The following is a 27,998-nucleotide window of genomic DNA, read 5'->3' as shown; positions in this document are numbered from 1 at the left end:
TTTTTGCATTCGAATCTGGCAACACTAAAAAAAGTGGCTGATGTTGCATTTAATTTTTAATGTTTTTTGGAAATTTTATTACTCTTGAGGAATTCTTTTTGCCTAATTTTATTGAAAGAGGCCTAATAAGTATAAAAAATGCGATAATTCAGATAAATTTGTAAAACTTGCATGTTTTTTTTTTTTTGAGACCAAAAGACACTTCGTTAACGAGCACTGATAGAAAATTGGAATTTTTTTTAATGTTTCTTGTAAGTTTTTTATTCTTTTTTCCTCTACAAAGAAAAGGAAACCATCCTAGAATCCTTACAGTATAAAAATGTGTGATTTATTCTTTTTTAGAAGGAAAAAAAGAATTTTTTTTTTGAGTAAATGACATTTATCGTGATCCAATAGAATGAATTTTAGTATCCGGAGGGCTTCCCAAGAGCACACAAATTGTCCGTAAGTCTACCTAGAACTTCTAGTGCCTCTTCCCGAGAAGATAGAATGTCAGGATGACTAAATACAAGGGGGTGACATTAGCTCTGAAAAATGCAATCGATTTTAGTGTAAATTTTTCCTGTTTTCGTACACATTTCACGAGATATCTCCAAAACTACGTAGGTTGCCAATTTGGGGTTTTCGGTTGCCTATTCTATATTAAATTGGCTTTTATTTTGTATTACTATTATTTGCTAATTCATTCTACACTAACAGAAAACAGCTAATAAACTCAAAAGTTTTTTCGCGCGCTAGAAACATATGGGAAACATAGGAAATGTCATGCCCCCGACTAAATAAAAGCCCTCAAGAGCCTCAAAACAAACGACAAATATGGTCTGCGTACTATCTTGTCCAGGGCAATTTTCACATTAAAAAAAACACAAGAATTTTTCCACAAATCTCTTCACTGGTCACTTCTTTAATAATTTTTAATGAACTTCCTACGGAAATTTGCTTACTTTCGTGCAAAATTACGTGAAAAACATCAAATAGAAATATCGCAAAAGGGCAGTAACCGCCATCTTCTTTTTGACAACTGAACCGTGTTGGTACATTTTCTTCGAGCAAAACAATTACTTTTTCAAGATATTTTCCCGAAGATTTGCCACGGACATTTCAAAAAATAATAGTCACAATTGCTTCCATAACACACCAATTTTCTATTCCAATTTACAAATCACCGATTTTCCACGTGATTTTAATAATTTTCTACGAATAATGAAATGTTGCAAAGGTCGCTGGGCGACCCATATTTAGCCTATTTTTACTATCAAATCACGTCTTTTAACGAATTCTTTGTCACTAAACTAATTCTAAAAACCATTTTCTTTATATTAACACCAATTTTTATTGAAATTTCATTATGTGAACTTCACAAATTGGCTTTAAAAAGCAATCTTGGCGACGTTTTTTTCAAATCCTGGCGACTACCACTACAAAAGCAGAAAAACGACTTTTTCCTTAAATATTGGTTCCTCTGGCTGGATATCGAAGAGTCTACTGTATGTTGGTTCCTCTGGTGGTTCTTCTTTAGTAGCGGTTCTTCTAGTGGTTGCACAACCCGGCCGGCTATTCGTACTGACTTTACAGATCCTACTGAGTATATACAGCGTATTTATGTGAGGAAAGTACTAATTTCCACACTGACTAGGTATATATTGTGTATTTACGTGAAAGATATACAAATTTAAATATATACTCAAGTAATACGTTGTATCTCTACGCAAAAAATACTATGTTGAAGAAGTGCCCGGAATATATCGAGTATAAACTTTGTATTTCTGGTTTAAAGTCCCTACAACTACACAACCTTGCTGTGTCGGTGTGCCCGTCGACCATTTTCTCTCTAGTTGACAAAGTTGTGACGTGTCTGATGGTGAAAGATTTGCGTCGCTCAGTGGAAAAGGGTAAGTTTTCCTTAATTTATTAATTATTTTCAGTTAATTCAATCAAAAGGAACCCCTTAAGTCCATTTTCACACAAAACAATCTGGAGATAAGTATGCGTGGTAGTTTTCGTGAACAAATTAGAGGAAAAAATATATGTCATTTTTAGTGAAAAAAAATGTTCAAGCTTCTTGATGTTCGTTCCGGAAACCATTCGAATCCAATGTACTTAGCCTTCGCGTTCAGTTAAGCATCTTGATGATAGGGATTAAGACGGAAAACAAATGTCGTATTGTTGATAATCTCTGTTGAAAGATCGTTCTGTGAAACAAGTGTAGACTGTGCGTGTAGAAAATTCTGCGAGAAATTATAATGATGGTTTTGGAGGATCAAATCATAAACCACATATTGTTAGACAGGGTTCGGTATTTGTTATAAGTGATATACAGAGATATATTTCAGAATCTGTTGAAAATTTCCCATCTTTCTCATTTTCTTGCGCATAGTAATTTTAAATTAGATTTGAAAAATTGTACGTTATCGTCCTGTTTGTTTACATTTTTTTTCCAGAATATTAAAAGATCGAGATTCTTTGCTGAGACGCATCACGTTTCTGCCAGATCCACCAGGTTTGCTACATTCCCGGAACTACCATTACACGCAGATCAGTTACTGGAAGTCCTCTGTAATGACGTCTACAAGGTTTACTCTACTATGGATACTTTGTAAAAAATGTATTTTAAAAAAAGTTCAGATAATAAATATTTATAGAAAATAAAAAAAATATAGTTTTTACTTAGTATAAATAACCGAAAAATACTAGGTACCACCTCAGTACCAATACACGAAAAATAATTAGTATAAATATTAGAAAAATACACGGAAAATTTGTTGAAAATTAATGAGGAAAATCAAGTTAATACAAAGTAAATGTACTCAGTATACTCAGTATAAATGTGGACTCACGCACACTAATGATGAGTATTTGGGACATTTCATACAAAATCTACTATGTATTTTATATGGGCATACTAGTTTCGTACTAAGTATTATACTCAGTTTATACTGAGTTTGTACATAGTAGATAGCCGGCCGGGAACTGTCTCTGTTATTCGGCTGACGTGGGGACAAAATGACATTTTGATTTTTTGAATATGGTCAACGATTTCTCTATTTTGCGCTTAGTAAATTTATTTTCTATCGAAAAACAACAGAATTTTCTTTGTGGTACGCTTATCTTTCATTTTGTGTCACAATTAAGTATCAAAGGCTTTGATAAAGTCGAAATAACATTTTAGTTCACTCTAGAGAAGCTGCATATTTCGTGAGAAACGTTTTGAATTCATCAACCATCAGTATTTGGCAGCTGTCACCTGGATATCGAAGAGAGCTGTGTACTTTTCGCTGTTGTAAGTACTCTGAAAAAAATAATTTGCAAAAGGATGCAAAAGGAGAACACCCACTCCATGTAATTAACCAAAAAGGGTAGTAACCCTGGCTCCAATCGACTTTTTTGCAAAAATCGATTAATTTCAATAGATTTTTTGGTCAATTCGAATTCAATCAACTTTGTTTTGCAAAAAGATGCAAAAGGATGCAAAAGGATGCCATTTTGCACGCGGCAAAATAAGCATTTCCAATGGCTTCCAGTTCCAGTGTCGCTCAGAATTGTCAAATGGCAGACAAAGTATTAATTCACAGTGCAGTTAATTCGCAAAGTGGTGATAGTTTTCGCGTGTTTTCTCAATAACTATAATAGTGGAAAATGGGAGGAAAAGCTCCTACGGTAGAGAATTGTGTTATGATTCACAAAAACACGATGCCGACAGAAATAAGGTGAAAATTGAGCAGTGTTTTGCAGGAAAATTGGCAAACATTTTTTTGGGAATATGAAATTTTGTGGTTCAGAAGTTTGCTCAGGTCTTTGGAGTGTTGTGTGACAAATATTTTGTGACGAAAAGACCTAAATAGTGAGATTTTTGAAAGATTTGTACGCGAGGATGCATCCCAATGCAAAAATTTTTGACATGTTGGATGGTTCATTCAGTAATAGTCCTACGACAAAAATTTTTGCAAATGTCAGTGTTTAAATGCGGAAAATGGGCAAAATTTGCTAAGAAATTAGGTAAATAATAGATAAAGTGAAAAGTTTTTGAAAAGAAAAGTGTCTACGGTGGTAGTGGAGTAAAAATTGAAAAGTGCAATTAACATTTTCATTGAGAGTATGGTACGTCGATTTTGTGTTAATGCTGCAGACAAGAATGCCAAATTATATTTATGGTGTTTCACCACAGATGGCGCTACTATAGTGCTCATTCGGAGGTAAAAATTTGCAAAAGTTTGCAAAGGGAGGCAATAATTGGCAAATATTTGCCAAATTGCAAATTTTTCGTTTAATTCGAAATTCATCTCCAAAATTAATCGATTTTTGCACCCTTTTACACCCTTTTGCAAATTATTTCTTTCAGAGTAGAGTTGGTAAATTTCAAGAAATTTCATGAATTTCCGCCTAGAGTAGATGGCGACTGCTGTGAAATTTCTGAAATTTTACCATCTCTAATTGTTAGAAATTCCTAGCCGGGTACCGATTCATAACCGGTTCAAACCGATTAACCCATTCAGTCAATGTACCAGAAATACTTGAGATACAGTGCCCGCTTTGTAATCCGGATGATTGGGAGACAATATGACAGATGTCCGCTTCGTAATCCGGATGGATTTTTTGAATTTGTTCAACGTCTTGCAAATATAATACAAGTTTTTTTTGTAGAATAGAATAAAAGTTTTAAAGAAGATTAAAAAGACATAGTTAGAGAATTTTATGCTATTATACTTCATTTATTAAACAAAAACATCACAGGATAATTCATTTTCATTGATGAACACATATTTATACATAACCTTAAAATTATTTTAAATGTAACCGTCGATAACTCGTCCGGATTACGGCGATCCGGATTAGAAAGCGGGCACTGTAGAATGTTCATGTTTTGCTCTACTGCTTTAGATAGAGTAACTATCTAAGAAAACAAATTGGCAACTAGAATTCAAATTAGGAAAGAGGAAAGAGGACAATTTTAACAAATTCCACGGGATGTTGCATTTTCCGTCCGCCATTTTGAGCAAAAATTTTACTATTAAATTATAAATTTATAAATTTTACTATGACCAATTTTCCCAAGTAATTGAAGAATTAAAGTTACTAAAAAATCCATTCCCGACAGCAATTCTGTTAAAAGTTGCCCAGGAATAAATCATCTAAAATCACTCAATTTGCGTATGATGTATAATATCATGGTAAGGAATGGTTTAAGACCTACCTGGGATTCCAGAACCTTTCAGATATCTTCGGATTTTCACTGGAACATCCACTGAATTCCATCGTTACAAATTCAAAAGACTTCAATTCGTTTTATTCTTTTTGTTTTTTTTTGTTTTTTGTTTTTTTATTTATTTGCAAAAAGAAAAAAACACATTCTAATTTCTCTCTCTTTCTCTTTCTTTCTCTCTTCTAAAAATTCTTTTCATCAAGGTACAATATTGTTCTTAATCGGAAATTCAGCCTAAAAATTACTAAATTTGTCTTCACAATTAATTGTTCTTCTTTTTTTCTCTTTCTTTCTTTCTTTTCTAATACAGTTAATTAGAAAAAGGTCTTCTAGCTTCTGTTTATCTGTCTTTTTTTAATATTTTTGTTTATTTTTTTATTTTTGGACTTCAATCCACACAAAGTATCATTTTTTTTTGTTGTTTTCATCACAAATTCTTATTTTTCTCCTCTATTTTTTATTATTATGCCTTTGTTTTTTTTTAATTAGAAAAATACGGATGATTATCCAGAGGAGGGAGTTTTCTTTTTTTTTATTTGGGGCGCTTCGTATGGAGTGTTGAGTTTTGAACAGGGGGCAAATGGGGCATCACACTTTCTTGGGAATGATATATCGAATGCCGGACATCTTTTCTGTTGGGTAGAAATTTAAAAAAAAATAAAGAAAGTAAGGTTAATTTTGAGGAATCCTGTGGATTTTGAGGTTAGAATTGGCAATTTCTAACCTTTTGATGCAACTTTGTTGAATTTGAAGCCTCGTGCCTTGGTGAATTTTCACAGAAAATTACCTTTCTTCGTGGAATGTTGTAGGTTACACCCCTATAAAACACTCGTATTCTCCTGTGTGGATATCTGTGAAAGAATTAAAAAAAAAAGAAAAAGAAAAAAAATAGAAACGATATTGAGTCCGAACACTTCCAATAACCTCACTTTTAGCAAGTGCTTTTTCTTAAGTTCGATTTTTTCAATGAAAAAAATGGATGAAAGATAATTTTGAACACACGATATCAGACCAAAAACCAAAAAAAAAACAGTAAATGAAATTTTGGCGGCCAAATAACAATTTAAAAATTAAATAAAAAAAAAAAACAGAAGCCAAAAAAATGGGGTTTGGAAATTTGAGGATAGTCTTTTAAAGCAACAAACTCACCTGTTTTTTTCTTTTATTTTGTTCTTTTTATTGTTTTTTCTTTTTTTTTTTTTTTAGTTTAACTTCAGCACAAAGCAACTCAAAAGTAACAAAATTAAGTAAAAAAAAATAAAAATAAAATAAATAAATAAATCCGTCCGGTTTGGGATCTCATCCTCGGTTCAGCAAAATAAATAAATAAAGACCAAAGAAAACAAAAAGAAACATTAAAGAAAAAATAGGGAAAAAAACACAAAAAAAGGGGATTCCAACCTCATTTTCTTGACAAAGAGCCGCGCATGAATTGTGAAAAAAATTTAAATTAAAACACATTTGACACTTTGTTTCATCCATTTTTACATATCAAAATCCATCTGTTACAACTAAAGGCAGTTTTCTTCTTTTTCTTTCGTTTTTTTTTTTTGTAGAAAATAAATAAATAATTTACAAATTATCTCATGCATACATTTTCTTCTTGTTCTTTTTCTTTTTTTGTCATACAGAGAAATATTCTTTTCTTTTTCTCTTAAAGTAGATTTTTTTTAACGCTTTTTTTTCTTTGTTCAAATATTTGACAGGAGATTGTATATGGCGCGTTTGGACGGAGATAAATGTCAAATTATGAACTTTCTTTTCTGTCTACACAGCTCTCTCCGTTATCCGGCTGACGTGGGAACAAAAATGACATTTGGAATTTTTTAATTTGCACCACAATTAGGTATCAAAGACTTTGATAAAGTCAAAATACAGTAGACTCTCACTCAATCGATTCTTTTTCAATATGGCGAAAAATTTTGTTTACAATTTTCACGTTAAATCAGAGGTGTGCAAGAACCGTTGAAACCGAATAAACGTCAAAATAAGTTTGTTCCAGGTAGCGTTTTGACCATTGATGTACATGTTTTATTTGACGTTTATTCGGTTTTAAACGGTTTCTTGCACACCTCTGCGTTAAATTATGAAGCTAATTCGCTCAAATTCGCTGAAATTCGCTATAGTTCTTCATATTTTATCGTGATTCTTTATAATTGAGCGCTTTTTGTGGAATTTACAACGACTTTGACGCCAAATCTCTCGATAAACCGGATGACATTTTGCCCCATATTCCCGATTGAGAGAGAGTCTACTGTAACACTTTTATTCACTCAGGATAAGCTGCATACTGTCAGTTTTCAGTGTTTGACAGCTGTCAGCCGGATATCGACGTTCCGCACATCGGAGAGAGCTGTGTAATTACTTCCAACTTAAAAAGAAAACCAATCGACTTTACCAAAGTTTTTCAGAACCCATTTTCTTCCAAGGGAAATGCAGTTTTTCAGCAATTGAGAGTTCTTGAGGTTGAAAGTTTGTCAGGATGTAATGGTTCCATGGGGGCTCCACTACCCTGGGTAGTTAAACCATTTAATAATATCTCAATAAAAATCAATTAGTTTTGATAAAAAAAATGTGTTTAAAGCTACTATTAGTATACTGAAAAATTGGAAATTTAAAAAATGGAACTCCTAAGAAATGAATTGCGTGTTTTGGATGATGAAGATATCAAAAAGAATTATTGCAATTGTTCAAAAAGAATTTGCATATTTCGAAATGAACACTCCTTCTCTCCAACAATTTCCGGAAAACCCAAAATGCAAAGAAGTGGAAGATGTTCAAATTATGTTCGAAGGTAACTTTGAAGAAAAAAAAAATGGACATTGGTTCTGCGTTTATTTTTGATGGAGACAATATTGATTTTCTAGATTCAATATTTAGAGAAACTTTGTAATAATTATGAAACTTTTTGAGCTACTTTTACCAATAATTTTCAATTTGGGAATATTCTGTTTTCATTATGAAGCAGTTTATATCAAAAGTAAATTTCTGTAGACCAAAAAGCCACGAAAAATTTATCGCTTGAATATATCCTCGAAAAACATTTCCGTCTGCTTTTCTTATTTAAATTTTGTAGAAAAAATAAAATAAAATTCCCGCAAAGTTATATCTCGTGAGTTTGAGCCTTCTGAACCGCTCTGGACCGGTTGACAATTATTGTCAGTCACAAATTATCTAAATTACCAACAAATATCAATAGTTATAAAAAACTGAAAACCCATTTAAAAAAAAAAAATATTTTCTTAAGAAGATTTTTATTATAGGTGATGTAAAATTATCCTGGTAGGCCCCGGTACACCCAGATGCGTGACGGAAGATTGGGTAACCAACCCCAGTGGGATGTCACAAATCTGGGGCAGACGAACAAAGGATCTGGTCCTTCTAGAGAAGGCAGGGCGAGGGTCTAACAACCTTTCCCCGTAAAAAGCAAGATTGTTCAGAAAGACAGGAGGAGCCTCGGATACGGATTGAGCCAACGACGACGACCAGGCAAAGGAAAAACGGACAACGATTTAAAAGTTTTCACATAGAACGTACGCACTCTATCGAGAGCTCGAAAAACAGGAGAAGAAACTGCACAGACGCAAGAAAAAAGCCTGGGAAGAAAAACTGGTCAGTGTAGTTGAGAAGTACAGAGCGCAGCCGCACCAAGCGCGGAAGTTTCACCAGAAAGTCCGGTGTATGAAGCCATATACACCACGAACTTCATACTGCAAGGACAAGAAGCAGGGGCATCTGGTTTCCGATCAGAATGGCATCCTGATGATGAGTTGGAGGTCCCAAAAACTCAAAGTGTTGATACCATACTAGAGCCATCTAGTATGGACGAGGTCGAAAGAACAATCCGTCGGCCAGGAGTAGACGGAATTGCAGCAGAGCTGTACCAACATGGAGGCGCCCAACTACACCGAGTTGTTCATCAAATACTGCTCCGTGTATGGGACGAAGAGATAGTACCAGACGAATGGAAAATTGGCATTATCTGTCCTATACATAAGAAAGGAGATATCACAAACTGTAGCCACTATAGGGGTATTACGTTGTTGAGTACCGCCTACAAGAGATTCTCCTCTATTCTGCTTGGTCGAATAGCCCCATTCGCTCAGACCATTATTGGACCATACCAATGTGCTTTAACTCCAGGCAAATCAACAACAGACCAGATCTTTTCCCTTCGGCTGTCTATGGAGAAGATGAGAGAGCATGACCAAGCACTTCACCATCTCTTCATCGATTTCAAGGCTGCCTACGATAGCATAGTCAGGGTAAAACTGTACGAAGCCATGGGAGAATTCGGCATCCCGAACAAACTGATTAGACTGACTAGGATGACCATGACCGATGTGAGGAGCAAAGTTAAGGCAAACGGATCACTGTCACGAGAGTTTCGCGTGAACAATGGACTCAGACATGGGAATGGACTATTGTGCGTCCTCTTTAACCCTGGCACTGGAGAAAGCGATCCGTGATTCCGGCGTGAGCATGAGGGGAACATACTCAATAAGTCCACGCAGCTCCTAGTGTATGCTGACGATATTGGCATCATGGGACGCAATCCCAGAGCTGTACAGGAGGCCTTCATCCAGATTGAACATGCGGCACGAAATCTGGGGCTACACGGGTGGCCTCGTCAGCAGCAACTCCAGCAACATCCACGGAGAGCATCGGTCAAACAGGGTTCCCGATGGGGAACTACAGTAGACTCTCACGCAATCGGTTCTTTCTCAATCGGGCGACAAATTTTGTTTACAATTTTCACGTTTAATTATGAAGCTAATTCGCTCAAATTCGCTGTAGTTCTTCCTATTTTATCGTGATTCTTTATAATTGAGCACTTTTTGTGGAATTTACAAAGGCTTTGACGCTAAATTCTATCGCTAAACCGGATGACATTTCGCCCCATATTCCCGATTGAGAGAGAGTCTACTGTACATCTTCGAAGTTGTCAACTCCTTCGTGTACCTTGGGTCAACAATCACAACCGACAACAACATCTCAACAGAAGTCCGCGCACGGCTGCTGCAAGAGTCTTCCGGTCCAAAAACTTAAGCATAAAGACTAAGCTACTGCTGTATAGGACTAAGATCTTGCCAGTCCTCACGTATTCGTCTAAGACGTGGGTCCTCATCAAACGGAATTGCGAACTCTTGGCCGCGTTTGAGAGGAGTATCCTACGACGGATTTTTGGTCCTGGGTTTTTAGGAGAGACGATTCCAGAGCCTATACAACCATGAGGTGTATGAGCGCTACCGAGAGGTAACTGTTGTCAAGGAAATACGCTTCAATAGGGTTCGGTGGGCTGGTCATCTGGTTCACAAGGATGAGGAAGACCCAGCCTGGAAAGTCTTTAGGGGCGGACTCTATGCTTCGAGGAGACGAGGCCAACCCAGCCTCTGATGGAGCGACGGCGTGGACCAGGACACCAGCTCGAGTGGCGACAGGTCCTGAGTCAGGCCAAGACCAGTAACTGGTTGTAGCGCTGGATAAGTAAGTAAGTAAGTAGAAGTAAAATTATTCAAAAATCGCTACTTAACCGATTCATTACCGATGAAAACCGATGCAGCCGGATTCTAATTTGCAATACTTTTCTTAAAAATCAAATTTTAAGCAAAAAGAAAAATGAGCCTTCCAAAGTAGTTGACCTTTGACCTTCAATAATTCAAAATGGCGAATTTTCCGGTCATAAGTATGTTTTGGCGAAATGTTCGCCAGGACTAGCTCTAAGATATATCCGAAAATCATTGAAAAAGCTTGGGCCAAATTTTTGCAAAATTGGAAATACCTAATTTTTTACCTATTTTTGAGGGATAGGGAACGTATGAAAGGGGAGGGGGGAAAAATAAAGAGGTTGGGCATGAGATAATGTCATTTGAGGAAAGGTAACCGAAGACCGGAAGTCGATATCTCTTACCGTTTAAGCTCCAGAACAGTGCAAAATTGAAAAAAAAGTCGATTATATAACTGCTCTCTCTTTCAGTTCGAGCAGTAAAATGTACGTCAATGGTGAAAACGCTACCAGAATAAACTTTTTTTTGACGTTTATTCGGTTTCAACGGTTTTTTTTTCACATCTTTGCTCTACTGTAAATATCATAACAACAAAAAAGAAACATCTAACGGCCGAGGTACACCATTTCTGTAGCTATTTCCGGGTCCGGAGGATCAGAGAAGGCTTTCAATGATAACAAAAGTATTGAGAATCAGTTTTTGGTTTACGAAAGGAGCACTATAGCGAATGAAATTGTACAAAAGTGGAAGTGTAATCGATTTTGGCGTAAAAAGGACATAGCCAGGTGCGAAACAGATTTAAAGGAGTACCAATAGTGGCCCCTTTCGTAAATTTCCATTGCACTTTACGAACATTTACGAACATTTTGCAAAATATTTGTTTTACTGTGAAGGATGTAATGGTTCCATGGGGGTTCCACTATTCATATTAGTGTCTAACCGTCAGTTAGTCATGTCAGAGTAAGAACATAGTGAAGTTCTTAAGATTTTTTAAAAAAAGAAAGTTACCGAGGTTTGGCAATCGATTGGTTTTCTTTGTTGGTTTGTTTCTCTGTTCTAGACAGAAAAATCGTGCAAATTGACAGTTTCTAGATTATTTCGTATGACATTGAGATTTCCAGCTGGAGCTGGACGACTGTGATGATGATGAAGGTGATGATGGAGATGATGGTGATGATGGTGGACATTGTTGAAATTGGCCAAAAGTGTAAAGGCTGGCAATGGATTATTGGGAATAGGTGCTAGGAGTCTCGATTGTGTTTCACCTGATCCACCACCAACACCACCACCACCACCAGATGGCGCTGATGGTGTTGGTGTTGACATTGTGGATGGATGATAGTGATGTGTTGGTACTTGGGTGCGTGATAAGGTGACTTGGGTGGGTTCGCTTACCTTGAGAAATTGCCCATTGTACAGCTTAAATATGGCTAATGCTATAACTACAAACAATATACACAGTGATATGCTGATGTAGATCATAATCCGGACATTTCGGCTCAATGTCACAGCTGTATCAACTGTTGGTGCCACAATGTCCATTAAAATGGCAAAATTTGTTAAATGATTGCACGAACAGACGGTATGTGTCACATTTGTCGCTTCAACATGGCAACCATCTTCAGACCATGCACTGCAAATTGTGCCAAAAAAAAGAAAAGTGTTTTAAAAGTAATAGTGAAGTAATATTGAGGATAAATACTAACTGATCTATGTAGCTCCAGAAGACACAAATTGGCTGAGATACATTCTCCGTCTTGAGATGCTGGAAGGTCAGTCTAATTGGCTGTGACAGCTGAATGTGACGTCCTTTGCCCAAACTAGCTGATATCACTTTGCTGTTCAGAACACGATTCTTCGGCTGTGTCGCATTTAACTGATTACCTGCAATTTCCATTATCACAAAGTCAAATCAATTCAATGATTCCGGACTAAAGTATCTCGAAAGCAAAAAAAAATTGACAGATCGTTGGTTGGATCTACCTCTGTCGTATCAGTTTTTCGATTTTTCACTTTTAATTGGGTTTTAAGCAATTAAATCTGCTTTATTAAGCTATAAGGTAAAGTGCCCTCAAGTCGATCGGTGCCTCAATTCGACCGATAGAGTTATTTGTTCAATTTATTTATATTTGCACTAATATTTGCTGTTTGATCTAACAATAATAGGTCAATTATTCCATAAATAAATACGAATCAGTGACAATTTTATAGAAATTCACCATTAAAACATTCAAATATTGATCCACCGGTCGACTCGAGGGCACTTTACCTTATTTCCGATTTTTATTAACAAATTAATTCATAGACAAATATCGTAAATGTATCGTAAGTGACACGATGAATTTAATCGATTGTCGTAAAGCAAAGTGACAGGTGTTACATTAGAGGATTGACTATTAACATTTTTTAATGTTAATTCTACACCTTTTTGAGGGTAAAATTAACATGAAAAAGGGTAACTGTCCATGGATAATTCCAAAATTTGTCCACATTAGTTTTTTCTGATGGGATTGTGCATTTATGCAGATCATTAGTTCAATGATAAGAGAAGTACAGTGCTCGCTTCGTAATCCGGATGGATTTTTTTGAATTTGTTCAACGTCTCAAAAATACAATACAAGGTTTTTTTTTCTAGAATTAGAATAAAAGTTTTAAAGTAACCAAATAATAATAATAAAAGTTATTCTGTGTGTTTAATTTTGAAAATGATGGAGTCTACAATAAAAAGGAAATTTCATCCCTTTCCAAATACTATTTGTCAGATCTTTTGTGTACCTTTCGATATTTTTAACTAATAATAAATTATTCAGGGCTCATTTTTTGAGAATTCTTTGAGTGAAACGAAGGAATTCGCTTCCTGAAAACTTGTCAAAAGTTACGACAAAGATAGATGCAACCGACGAGATGTAGATCTTCAAGGAATTCAATGTAAATCGGATCACGGAACAGATCAACTGAGAATCAAGAAACCCGTAACTAATCTTGGAATTCAAAAAGAAAAGAAAAAAAAATAGTTTTTGGACTTACCTATTGGAAGTGATAGTTTTTGTGTTGTGTCAGCTGGTGGCTTTAGGATATTTTCAAGACGATCAAATGCCACAAAAACAATTCTAACAAGACCACCATCGCTATTCTCCATCAATGCACCCTTTGGTAGCTCAATGGTATCCCGACTGATGCTCCATTGTTCTGCTGTATCCGGAAATACTTCAGCAGATGCAATATTTCTTGTTTCAAGGACACGAATTGACAATAGAATATTCTTAACACGTTGCACAACATTCCTCTCCCTTATTATCGTTTCAGCCAACAAAAAGGCATTTTCCTCGAGACCGGTCAATAGGGACGTTGCCACACGCATTTGATCCTCAAAACTCAAATCTTGCCATGACATCTGTTGACTGGCATCCAAAAGATTTCCCGCTGTCTTAACGACACCATGCAACAATTCATAGACAATGGCTTCTCTCTGTTTTTGATCGGGAAATGTCTCAATGTCATATGCCATTTTATCTGACATTGTTTGAATAATTTTTGTCGTTACGAGCATATCACCACCATAAAGTGTTTTACTACTTGTCACTTGGGATAGATCATTGGCAATACTTATGATTGATGAATCACGCATATTGACACGAATTTCTAAATTATTCAACCACAAACTTCGACATTGGGCCAGATCTGGACTACTTGGTTGCCATTGAGCTGACAAATGGCTGTCAGTTGTGTCACGTAGGAGGCAGCGCCATTTAGCAATTCCCGTTGCACCACCTGGACACGATTGTACATTAACATCACCCACACGGGTCACATTCCAAAACATATTTCTGGCTGTTGTTGGACCACAGAATACATTGTCGCGGTGGGCATTGACATGGGTGACTTCGGGGACAGCCGTTGACGCCATTATCCGATTAATTGAGCCAACAGTGGCAACAATTGGTACTGAAGTTGTGCTTTCTACGAAATAAAAAGAGACAAAAAGTGTATCAAGTTTATTGGATAAAAGATAACTCCGCAATTCTGAGATAAAGAAGCCTAAAGATTTACAGTAGACTCTTCGATATCCGGCTGACTGGGGGACAAAATGACATTTAGGTTTTTTGAATGATCAACGGTTTTTCTATTTTGTGCAGTGTGAATTTATTTTCTGTCTGACAAAGAAAAAGAGAATTTTCTTCATGGTGTGCTTATGTTTCATTTTTTATCACAATTATGTATTAAAAACTTCGATACAATGTTAATAATAATACTTTAATTCACTCTGGACAAACTTCATGTTTAGTGAAAATAATTTTGAATTATATCAACCGCCAGTGTTTGGCAGCTGTCACCCGGATATCGAAGTGCTTGATATCGAAGAGTCTACTGTAAGTCAAAGTTTTAACTTTGACATTAAAGAAATTTGATTGTCCAAGATGTCAAAACAAGATGTTCCAGTTTTAATGGTCCATAAAGTTCCGATTTATTATCAACAAAAAGAACAATCTCCACAGTTCCTCCTCTCCTCAATGTCACAGTTTCGCTGCAGTAAATCAAACAGAGTTCAGTTATCGCCGAACTATCGGCAGTTGCTCCATCAAACACCAAACTCATTCAGCAGAAGGCACAGAAAGATACTAATACAGATTTCCCAGTTTGAGAATTTTTCTGGCAAACAATAAGCAATTCAGTAAGGGAATTCTGTAACAGTATGACACTGTCATATGACAAATTTAAAAATTGTTATATACAGTTGTTCAGGATGAACATGAATATCAACCTATATAAATTATAACTAAAATCAGGGGGATGACATTAGCTCTGTAAAATGCAACCAGTTTTAGTGTAAATTTCTTCCTGTTTTCGTACACATTTCACGAGATATCTCCAAAACTACGTAGGTTGCCAATTTAGGATTTTCGGTTGCGCTTACGTTATTAAATTTTCTTTTATTTTGTATTAGTATTATTTGCTAGTTCATTCGACAATGACAGAAAACAGCTAATAAACTCAAAAGTTTTTTCGGCACGCTTGAAACATATGGGAAACATAGAAAACGTCATGCCCCTGACTAAAATAGTCCTTAAATATCCTGTGAAGGAGATCATCATTGTAAGTCCTTAAGACTCTAAATCGCCTTCAAAACACTTTTAAAAACAGTTATTCAAAATTCATGCTCATTGCTGATCAATTGCAGTCTCTAAGAAATGGCTAAGAAATCAGCTCAACTACAAGGACTTAAAGAACAAGACCGGTCTCATTGCATTTTTTTATATCCTTAATTAGTAGGACAAGGAGGCTCGTCCTTTAAGGACCATTAGGATTACTTAATATTTCAATTTACCTTTGTCAATTGCTCAGGGCTAAACAGAAAATATTACTTCTTATTTAATCGTCAAAATTTTCATATTTCTAGGACGAATCCTGGGATGAGACTTATACTAGAATACTTCTAAAAAACCTCAAATCCTAGGATTCATCCATAAAATTCAAATATTATGTATAGGTTTTCTAATATTGATTAAAAAAAATAAGTCGTATTATGTGCAAGGAAAACCGAAAAAATTGCACATCTTTTAGGACAAAATTAACGTATTTAGGATATAAATTAAAGCCCTGGATCAATGGAAAATCATTTTTAAACTCTTTAAAAATAGATTTGCTATATCAGAATTCAAAATCAATTAATAGTTAAAGAACTATTAAAGATAAAAGTTGAGGTGATTTCCACCCAAAAATTAGGTCACCCGCAAAAAGTGAAAGATAACATGGAAAATGTAACAATTCATCAGCAATTTTTCGTAAATTGGAAAAATTAAGTCAATATGTCACCAAAACACAACAGAAATTGTTTAGAAAATATCAAATCTGAAGTGGGAATATTAGAATTGTATAAAATGTAGAAATTTTGTTAAAATAAATCAAAATGAAAAAGCCAGCTTCAACAGAGTTTTACTCCACGAATCAGCGGCAGCTACTAATAAGTAAGTGCCACAGAACTGAATTAAATAGTTGACGAAAGAGGCGCACTACAGCCAAGTCCGAAGGGCTAGAAACCCTTCAGATTCCCCGGAGAGGCAACATCTAAATTGCCATCACTCAAATGGCGTTAATCGCTCTATACTTGACACTACACTGAACGGAATGAGAGTTAAAATTTGTTAAAAATTGTTTATTTTTGGAGATAAAAAGAGATTATTTACGAAATAAACAAAAATTTCATTAATTGCGTCTAAAAAGGAGATAAAATTAACAAAAATTGTTTTTTTTACCAACTAAAAAACAACAATAAACTAATTCTAACAATAATTTGTTCGTTTTCTTTTCTTAACAACATTTTAACAACATTTTAAACATTTTTTGTTGAAATAAGTTTTAATTTTGACATTTCTTCTCAGTCAATTGGATTATGAAGTTGAAGTATGCCAAGTGAGTTGCGCGTGTGTCAATAAAATTAAATTAAAAAAACAAGTGTTAAACGCAAATTTACTAATTTTGTTTATGGTGAAGGTCTGTGACGATCCAAATTTGATGGCTCTGTGCCACAAGTTTGGAGCACCCGAGGAATACGGAGCCCTGAAAGGTATTTTTCATCTTCCATAACCTCATTCTCCCTCTTATCTTATTTCTCGACTTTTTTCTTTAATTTATAGATCATGGAAACACCTCAGACTATATCTGCGACCTCGAGGAAACGAATATCAATGAAATCCTTCCACCTGGGACCATAAAAATGATATTCCGTCGAGAATGGCGTCAAAACGTGCAGTCCGGAAGGGAAGTACGCCAGGATCAACCAAAACGGGGAGACACTCGAGTGTCCTCCTGGACTGTTATCTCGATCCATGATATTTTAAAATGTCCAGAAGGAATTTCTCTTAAAGAATACCATGAGAAATATGGTAAACTGGATAAGAACAGGAGGAAGGGACTCGTTAACCTAAGTCTAGACCGCGCAGAGCCGGGGTTTGATTATGTCTTGCCGATCCATTGAAATTCTCTCTTAGGATATTTGCGTGGTTTTTCCTGGCGAAGATGAGGTAAAATAAAATTATAAAGCTTCGGAACTTCTCCTTAAAAAAGTCATATGATTCAGGGAGAATATTGTGTTCCAAAATTTGCAACTAGAAAATCTTATGGAGGAAAGCTGTACTGTGCGTAACTACAAATTTTTTCAAGGATAATATGCATGATCTTTATGAAGTAGTTGTTCACTATGATCTTTGTAGTGCGCTGTCATATTTAATTACGAAAAGAAATATTTTAGAATCGACCAACTTAATGCGGCAAAAAGCAAATTTAAATATGATAGCGAATATTCTTCTACTTCAACTGTAATTACAAGGATGCACTTGAAAAAAGAAAAACTAAAAATGTTCGCATCTGAATCGGCAACTTTTGTACGAATTATTACACTGCTGATAGCTTCATTCGTTTCATCTAATGATCCTGTGTGGAAATTTATAATAATTTTGCAGAAAATAGTTATGATTCTGTCAAACTTTTCAGTCAGTGAAAACGAAATTGTCCAAGTGAATAATCTCGTTTCTCGTCACAATAAACTATATCAAAAACTTTTAAAAAGAAATTAAAGCCGAAGTATCACTACTTATCACTCTATGCTCACATAATTAAGCAAAGCGGACCACTCAGACCAATTGCATGACAAATATTCGAAGAAAAGCACAACGATAAATATTATACGAAAAATACAACGTCTCGAAAAAATATATCACTTTCTCTGGTAAGCTTCTTTGCAAATTTCTGACATGTTTTTTAATCCAAATTGTAACGAAGATTTAAAGAAAATTGAACTAAATGGAAACTCCATTATTTTGAATTACAATGATCTTGCAAAGAAAACCTGGTATGAACATTAAGCACGGAAATAAATCATTAGAAATTTACGAAAAGACAAAGTACACGGCAAGACGTTTTCTTGAAAAACTTATAAATATCGGTACCTCATATTTCGAAATCAAATGTTTAAAAATGAATTAAAATTTGACAGACACCAAAACCATTATGTTGGTAGGAAGATTAATAATGAAATTTGTCAAATGATTTCAAACTTCCCAAAAAAAAAATGTAAAATTTATAATGTAAATGGAAGGAAATATATTCAGTAAGATTGAAAATGATTCTTTTATTATAAAATAAACTTAATTTTAAATTAAGAGACATTTAAGAGGTGCATAAAAGTGTTTTTTTTTTTAAATTGTTATTTTTTGATAAATGTTGTTAAAAAATTGATAAATTTAATCACTTTGTAACAATATTTAACAACAATTTGATTAATTTTTGATATCTAAGATTTAAACAACCTTGGAGATTAAAATTAAACAAAACGCAACAATTATGTTGTTTAACCCCAAAATAGCAACTTTTGTTTAATCACTGTATGGGAATTAACAACTTTTAACAATTTTTTAATCTCCTTTTCCGTTCAGTGTAGAGTACGTCCTTTCTGGACGCCAGGGGAACGACTTAGCCGAGAACTATTTAATTGCAGCCTCCTGAGCTACGAAAAAGAGCAAGGAGACTTTCTGAACGATTCGGAAAGGATTCTTCCTCTAGGCTAAGCTCTGCTACAAGTCAGGGCTTGGACACAGTAGACTCTTGCTTATCCGGTAACTCATTGCCGGGTGACATAAAAAAAATCCGTGTACATTTATCATATTTATATCTATAAAATTGAACTCCCTCAAAACGTTTTTTTTCTTGAAAACAATTCATTTTATAGGGATAATTGTTCATTTTTACATAGGAAATCAAGTTTTTTTCAATATTAAATATACGTTGATTTTGTTAGCATTTAAAAATTTCCCCACGCAGGTAATACAAAAATCATGGCGGATTCTCTAAGCTCATCCTTGCTCTCTATAGTGTCTCGATCTTCAGAGGTGTCCTGGTAAAAATCCTGCTGCATTTCATAAAGATTTCTATCGATTATCCGAATCGCTCGTGTTTGAATTTGGAAAAGGTGGTTAGTGTTCCTAAAGGACTCTTTAATGATGCACAGATGTGATCACTTACGACAAAATACTCCTTTTTCGCAATTTTAGAGAATTTTCTACTCTAAAATTCACTTTCGACAGACACTTTCCAAAACTTTTCCAGAGAGCAAAATGACAAAATTTTCGTGAAAAAGAAATGAGACAACATGGGCCCATCAAGCCTAATAAAAAGTGAAGCTATTTTTCGCTTTTCCTTGTGAAAATTTTGCAGATACTGCCCCGCGACTTAAACAAATTTCCTCGTAGTTCTTGTATTATTTCGGCGAACATTATGAAATATGTATTTTTAGATAGCTTTTAGTGCACAATTTTGAAATATATCAGACTGATAAGTCAATTCTCTTTAGGAAAAAACTTGCCAATAGTCTTCACTGCCTCTATGCAAAAACGTATGGAAAAATGAAATGTCGAGAGGACCCTGTAAGACAAAGTGTCAATAGATCTCACCTTGAATTGCTGTCACCGATGACTTCTGCTCGGGTTCAATCCCTTTGTTGGGTGATACTGTCGTGACAATTGGCTCCGTTACTCCCGATGTACTGATCACTTGTTCCTCTTTAACATCCAAACTAACTTCCTGACTCACAGCCACGGGCACACGCACCGTCGCAGCAGTCCAGATGCTCGGTGCTGATGTTATCCACGGCGGCGGTGGTCGACCGGTCGTTGTGGATGTCTGCAGTGCCGAGATGCACTGATAGTGAGCTTCAAGGTACTTATGGGTGCCCGGACATGGATCACCGAACAGTGATGTGGACGCCAGGACGCTGCATTTGTGCTTTAGGGCACATTTAGCATGCAAAACACGTAAACTCTTGGGTGACATACAATTGACACTCCATTCAACATTGCCATGATCATTGCAGATTGTTATGGAAAAACGACCATAATTGGCCCGTATCAGATTTATCACATTGCCCGGATCACATTCGAGCGTCAGTGTCTTGCCCTCGCAAGCATAAGCTGTCTCATACTTTGAGCCTGTGGTAATATCACAAAAAAAAAAGATGATGAAAGTGAGGTTAGAGTATTGCAAGATTGGGAAATTAGCAATCGTCAAGACTTTTTTTTAGGTCGATCTTGCAAAGAGTCTCCTTTTCCATCTGTTTCATTCTGCTTTGTTTCATTTTACAGACTCTTAAGGATCAATTCTGAGACCAAGATCAAGATATCAAAATATCAAACTGTCAAAAATTATTAAAATCAAAATTTGATACTCTGGCGCGCTGTGATTGTGAAACATAATGTGTCTCTGCTAAGAGTCAAGAAATCAAGATCATCCAAACTTAACGAAAGGTCTCATTTATGTCAAAACATTTGTTTTCGCTATATAAACTCTTTCGTCTCCTTTGGGACACTGGGTACCCATGGAAACAACAATCTTTTTTAGACTATTTTAAAACTCTTAATTTTTGTTTTAACTAAAACCGGAGAAAAAAGATCGCAAAATTTATAGGGAGTTTATCAGGAAAAAGGTCTTTTTTAATAAGTTGAAATTGATAGATCTCAAGAATCAACAAAACAAATATTTTAAACAAGTATTTTTAATTTTTTATATGTACGTGTTCCTCCTTAAATTAGGAAAAAATATATTGAGTGCGATTATTGAAATTTGCATCTATATTATCCTTTTTTATTTGACATATAATGTAAGAAAAATTGTTACTTCTCTATTGAAAAACTAATTAGAATATTTGAAACTCTTTACCATTAGGTTAATAAAGTTTCCTTTTTGAAAAAAATCCTTTAAATACTCCATGTAAAATATAAAATAAAACGGATAATGTCTAGAATTTTCTGAGAAATCATATATCAATTTTGAATTTTACTCTTGAGTGATTGTATGTAAGTATATCAGTATCTTATAAATTTCAAATTTTCAACGATCTTTCTATTTTTCTCAAATTGACTATAGTTCTTATATGTTTTCTTATAGAGATAAAACCGAATTCTGAAATAATTCTGTAAAAATCGAAAAATCAAAAAATCCTCAAACTGTCATTAAAATAGCCGAAGTTCGAAATGATTTTATCAAACATTGCGAAACTACCATGAATATTGGTCGAGGTTCTCGTTACAAAAATACTCGTCATATCTGAAAACAATACCTAATTAGCCACTAAGAAAACTTTCCTTGGCGAAAACTCATAAACTTCATAACATTTAATATGCCTTGTCGCTCGAAAATTGGTTTGAAAAATCACAAAAAAAATGCAAGAAAATGAGAAAATATTGAAAAAAAATCCTTGTCAAATTACTTTAAAAAAAAAAAAGAAAAATTAAATGGTAATTGGCTTTTTGTTACAAAAATCTCTGAAAATTCACTTAAGCAATATTTGAAAATTTTCAGAAAATTTATACAAAACCATAAGAAAATGAGAAAATCTTTATACGTATAAATACGTATTTATAATTGAATTAGTATAAATGCAATGGGTTTTTTTTAAGTTTTTTTTTTTTACTGTGGTAAAATATTAAAAAGAGAAATTTGGCAAAAATTCCGGTGCAGTCATTTAAGTGTTAAGAGGAGTCGCGATGAATAAATCAAAGCTTATAACAAAAAAAAGCTTATAATAAGCTTATAATAAGAAAGTATGACCTAAGGGGTCTAAAGTCATTGAAATATATTTGAGAAACGTTCGTTGAGAAAGTAGTTTAGGGGTTTCTTCTTGCGGCTGAATGTTTATTAGGGATGCAAATGGAAATCATGTTGATAATCCCCGATCGATTTAAAGAAGAATCTAAACATTTATGTAAGTTTCACATAAATTTTGTAAGATATTTTCTCAGTTATCTTTAGGGAATTTGCTCAATAATAGATATTTCATATTTTTGGAATATGACGAAAACCAACAAATGAGGCATTTAGAGTGATCGGAGCACGATATTTTCTATAAACAAAATTGTAGTCCTAAAAGATGCCTATCGTTTGGTTTAGATGGATTTTCATTCTTTTGTTTAGTTGATTTTATACAATTTTTTACAACCTCACTCTAATGGCGTCTACACATTAGTAGAAATTTTTTTAAAAAATGCATTTTTAAAGAAAATTTCCCCTATCCTTGTAGGCAGAAACGTCAGAATTTTTTAAAAAAGGCCATTTTTGACGAAAATTTCTACTAGTGTGTAGATACCATAAGACCATTTTTTGGTAATTTTTAGAGAAACTCCAATTTTTCACCATGAAGGAGTCATTTTACAAAGTATTTTGTTATTATCAAAATTGAAGCACAAATAATAACCATTCCAACGGACCCACCCCACACTTATTAAGTTCTGTTCGCTAGAACCTCACATATAAAGGATAATGTAAGGCAAAGCAGACAAAATTTAAAAGCATTAATAAGAAAATTGTGACATGATAAAGGAAAACCAAGACCATCAGGGGACTCAACTGTATCAAACGTACCGAGTGAGACATGTGAGACAGAAAAAAGTTGTCAATTTGTTGCATAGTTTTAAATTAAATTTTTGTATGGATTTAGATAATTAACTATTAAATAAATTAATTATATAAATAAATAATAATTAAAAAATAAATTTAAATTAAATAATTTAAATACACGTTTTCTTTAAAATACTATCCAAATATTTATCGGTGTTTGAAATAGTAAATTAACAGCTGTTGGAGCAGTTTCAATGCGCAATTTTAGCCTATTATTCTCAAGTATTGCTTGTTTTATGAACATTCGTAACTTATTTATTTAAAAAGATTAAAAAAAACGAAAAAAGTCTGTCATTACATATATTATAATAAAACGTGAATATTAGGAATTTAAATAAATATTAATTTATTAATATGCATTAAGTACTCATAGATATATCACCAGTCCAGCTGGGTTGGTTTATATTTTTCGAATTGTCAAAAAAAAATTTGCGACTGGGGGAAATGAACATGCACAATGTCGATGGAAGCAAGAAAATGTTTATTTTCCATCAGTGCGGGTGCAAAAGGATCACATGGATCACTTTCTCCTCCGTGGAGCACTGAAGGAGCATGGAGAGGATCATTTTGTCTTCCTATGGACAAAAAGTTCCGCGATGTACGAAAAAGTACTTCGCTGTTCGAAAAAGTCCATTGGTGCACCGAAGAGAGGGGAAAAAGTCCATCGCTACTTACGATAGAAGGAAAATTTTGTCCATAGTACAAAAAATTTTACTGTGGGAGGGGAAAGTCCATCGGCCCAAGGCATTTGACACCTCAGATTTGCAGTAAATTTTTGTACAACCCCTCTGACCATTGTACTTTTTGGCCAAATTTTTGCATGTCTTCACGACTTTAATTAATTATTGTGAGGAAACTATAAGCTCAATAATTATGATTTTGGTATCAATGCACTCGTGAAGAGTCATAGTTTCATCGTGCACAAGTTGCTGAAAATGAGGAAACTTCCAAGATTCATTTGACTGCCAAAATCCTGGCCAGAGTCAACTGAACAGGCTTCACGTCTTCGTTATACTCCTCAGAATTACACCTGAATCAGTTTGCTTGGGAAAAATGGACTGAAACCTCGGAAAATTGGGGAAAATCTGTGAACTTCCGCGAGTCAAAGTCTTCCTTCTGTTTTTTGACAAATTCCAGGTCAGAAGATCACCGGGAGATGGATTTTAATGTGAGTTATTCCTGTCTTTTATATTACCTACTCTTTCACTAACGTTTGTCAGAAAAATTTGGACTGAAATCTCATAAAATTGAGAAAAATCTGTGAACTTCCATGATTTAAAGCTTTACTCTTGCTTTTTGACAAATTCCTGGTTAGAACATCACCGGGAATGGATGTTAGTCTCAATTATTCCTGTCCACAATAGCTCCTCCTCATACAGTAGCGTTTTTCCAAGAACTTTAAGGTGAAACCTCAAAAAAAATTCAGGACAATCTGTGGAATCCTGCAGTTCATTGTTTTCCTCTTGTTCTTTGACAAATTCTTGATCAGAAGACCCCCGGGAGTGAATTTTAGTCTGAATTATTCCTGTCTTCAACATTTCCTACTCTCCCAGTAACGTATGTCCAGGAAGTTTGGACTGGAATCTCAAAAAAATTGAGGAAATTCCTGGAATGCCGGCGATATAAAATTTCTTTCGTGTTTTTTTTTTGACAAATTCCTGGTCAAAAGACCACCGGGAGTGGATTTTCTTCTTAATTAACCCTCTATTCAACATCTCCCACTCTTCCAGAAATATTTGTCCAGGAAATCTGGATTGACACCTCAAATAATTAAGAAAATAAATTCTCCAAATTCTTGGTCAGGAGACCATCTGGATGTGGACTTTAGCCTCAATTATTCCTTTGTACTACAATTCCTCCTGTTTCAGATACGTTTGTCCAGGAAGTTTAGTCTGGCAACCTTGGAAAATAGGGAAAATCTATGGTACTCCGTTTCACTCTGTTTTGAAAATTCTTCATCAGGAATGTTCTTTCTTTTTTTCAGTAATATTTGTCTAGGAAGTTTAATCTGAAGAAACCTCAAAAATTTCGAATTCGTCTCGTTTGACAAGTTTTTGGTCAAGACCAAGAGAAGAAGAGTTCTAAATCGCGATTTAAAACTTTTTTTTTGCTGTTTAACAAGAATCCTGGTCAAGAGACTTGGGAAGATCTCATTACTCTTCTATTTATGCCCTCATCTCTTACAATCTTTTTTTTTTCTTTGGAATAGATATGGTGTTCAAGAAACCGGTGGGCGTTCCTAAAGATACCGCTCCAGAATTTCCAAGAATGTTCTTGCACAGAGGATCAAGCAACAAGGTTCCTGACAACGTTACAACTCACAATAAAATCCTGCAAAAAGAATTTAAATGAGAGTCTGCTACAACTTCTGAAGCTGCCACTGTATCCCCCATAATCACCGAGTCTCGAGGGCGTTAAAGTAGCGATCTTATTCTCAGGCCTAATGTAATTCCCAAAGTTAAGTTTAATTTGTTTTTTTTTGTAATTCTTGTTTTTTTTTTTTTTGTAATTCATAAATAATTCATGAAATCCATGTCATTTTTTATGTATCAGTCAATATCAAAAGTTATTAAATGGTCAAATACTAAAGAAGTTACTTTTTAAATATAACGCAATTATAATATTTAAATAAAATAATTTTTTTTACAGTGAATTCATGTTTTTTTTTTAAATAAAATTAAGAAAAAATGGGTCAATGGAAAGTAGAAAAACATTAACAGAATGGTAACAGCGCTGTTAGAATTCTGTTAGGTAATTCATCTATCATCCACCAAGAGTGCTGCTCCTATGATATTTTCATGTTAAAGTTGGTGATGTTTGTTCGGCAAATTAACAGCTCTGTTACTATTTCTGTTAACAACTAGCAGCTAGTTGTTAACACTATGTTGGCCGGGTGATTTCTAAGGTTTTGAAGTTCCGCTATTCGCCACGAAAGAGCGCAAAACTGTCTCATTTCCATACACCACCTCAGGGTTTTTTTTTACAAGGGCCTCAGGAGATTTTCAGCTTTAGGACCTGAAAGCTCTGGCTGAATTCAGCCTTTTTAAAGGATTTCAGAATTTGAAATCTTGAAATTCACATGGTTTGTGTCTTGGATTTCAAGATTCCGAGACATTTGACAGGTTTGATATTTTGATCTTGACTTTTTTGATTTTAGAATATCAAAATCTTGGAATTTTCTCGATCTTGATCTTGATCCTTGATCTCAGAATTGAAGCCAATGCTGAGAAACTCACCAGCAACAATGGAGACTCCCGGAATAATGAGAATCGCCATCCAAATCCGAAAGGGGCGATCAATTGACGTTCCCAGGAGATTCAGCATTGTGCTTTGGGGCGCTCAACTCGTCCCAATTTTTCTCTCAATTTGTGACATTGTCTATGTTTTTTCTTCTTCCTTATATTTTGTTGTTGTTGTTGTTGCTGTTGCTCTAGAGCTCTATTGTGCAATCATTTTGTGCATTATTTCGATGAAAATGGAATTATTCTCTTAGTCACTAAAATCACAGGTTCTTACTATTATTAATTATTATTATTTATTTTTTTTTAAATGTATTATTTTAGCAAAAAAAAGTCTATTCCTTTTATTATTTGTTGTTTATTCCTTTAAATCACAAAATATCCCCTTTTAAACATTTGTTCTTTTCATCCACAAAACTCGACTTGAAAGATTGTCGAGCATTTTACTTGTTTTGTTTTTTTCTTTATTTTTTTTTTTAATTCAGAATCAGGACATTTTATCTGGAATATGCATTCCAAGTCCGTCCCACCAGGTGACTGTTCTCATGCATTTCTTGTTTCACTGTTTTTTTTTCAAATTTTTTCTTTGCCTTCTCTCTCTCTCTTTGGCCTCAAACGGGGGCCACTTTTTGGGAGAAGAAGAATTAATAAAACACGGAAAAAGTTACCACACACACAAGAAAAAAAAAAGAGAAAAACCAACACAGATTTATCTTTAAAAAAACCCAAAATAAAAAAAGCTTAAAACTTTCTCAGCCCCTTATACACAGTAAATGGATCACTTTGCGGATTGCGAAGGGGCACTTGGGGCTGATTTAAATAGCCAAAATGTTGCGAAAATTGCACGGAAATTCCACCGCAAAATCAACTTGAGAGCACAAAAGACGCCATATTGTGCACAAAGTCACTCACCTCTCCTCTATCATTCTCTCTCACTCATTTTTCATTTCTGGGCATTCACATGGGCAGAGGGCGCTGCATGTGACATTTGATAGAAAGTAGACGTCTACACCCAATAAAGATGGCTTTCACGCGGACTTTATTGTACTAAAAATGGACTGTGTGGATGACAAAAGACATCAGGCCCCTATAAAAACTCTAAAGAAGAGAAGAAGAAGTACTAGAAGCCATAACCATAATGGAACTGGGGTTATGGGATATCCAGAAAAACAAACATTTAAGGAAAAAGTCCGTTTTTCTGCTTTTGTAGTGGTCGTCATCAGGATTTGCAAAAAAAATGTCGCCAAAAAATTGTAAGGCTAACCCCTTACAGTTTTTTCGAAAAATCGAAAATCCGCTCTAAAAACCGGAATTCTCAATATTTCTGGATGAAATTCACAAAGAATACTTGAAATGGTTCTACTAATTGATTTTCATTGCGGAATTTGCAAAATGTCGAAAAAAAATTTTTTGACCAAAAAAATCGATAGGCTAACCCCTTACAGTTTTTTCGAAAAATCGAAAATCCGCTCTAAAAACCGGAATTCTCAATATTTCTGGATGAAATTCACAAAGAATACTTGAAATGGTTCTACTAATTGATTTTCATTGCGGAATTTGCAAAATGTCGAAAAAAAATTTTTTGACCAAAAAAATCGATAGGCTAAC

At 34.6% G+C, this 27,998-nt stretch overlaps 1 protein-coding gene across 2 annotated transcripts; it reads right to left on the bottom strand.

Moving 5' to 3' along the window:
* Positions 1–5,924: 5,924 nt before the first annotated feature.
* Positions 5,925–27,334, bottom strand: LOC129808764 (latrophilin Cirl). 2 transcript variants are annotated; one of them, XM_055858603.1, is made up of 6 exons: positions 26,388–27,332; positions 20,154–20,687; positions 13,735–14,667; positions 12,414–12,591; positions 12,103–12,340; positions 5,925–6,051 (listed from the first exon to the last, which is right to left on the bottom strand). In XM_055858603.1, exons 1-6 carry the CDS (start codon positions 26,473–26,475, stop codon positions 6,019–6,021), a joined length of 2,004 nt encoding a protein of 667 aa, XP_055714578.1. In that variant the 5' UTR covers positions 26,476–27,332; the 3' UTR covers positions 5,925–6,018. The 2 variants fall into 2 exon arrangements, with proteins under 2 accessions (XP_055714578.1, XP_055714577.1); XM_055858602.1 differs by lacking the exon at positions 5,925–6,051 and having other exon boundaries at positions 11,721–12,340; positions 26,388–27,334.
* Between the last annotated feature and the right edge of the window lie 664 nt (positions 27,335–27,998).

This window comes from Phlebotomus papatasi, chromosome 5 (genome assembly GCF_024763615.1).
Source record: "Phlebotomus papatasi isolate M1 chromosome 5, Ppap_2.1, whole genome shotgun sequence".
NCBI classification, from domain to species: domain Eukaryota; kingdom Metazoa; phylum Arthropoda; class Insecta; order Diptera; family Psychodidae; genus Phlebotomus; species Phlebotomus papatasi.
The sequence above is the reverse complement of the archived record's forward strand: the minus strand, read 5'-3'. Positions and strand labels throughout refer to the sequence as shown.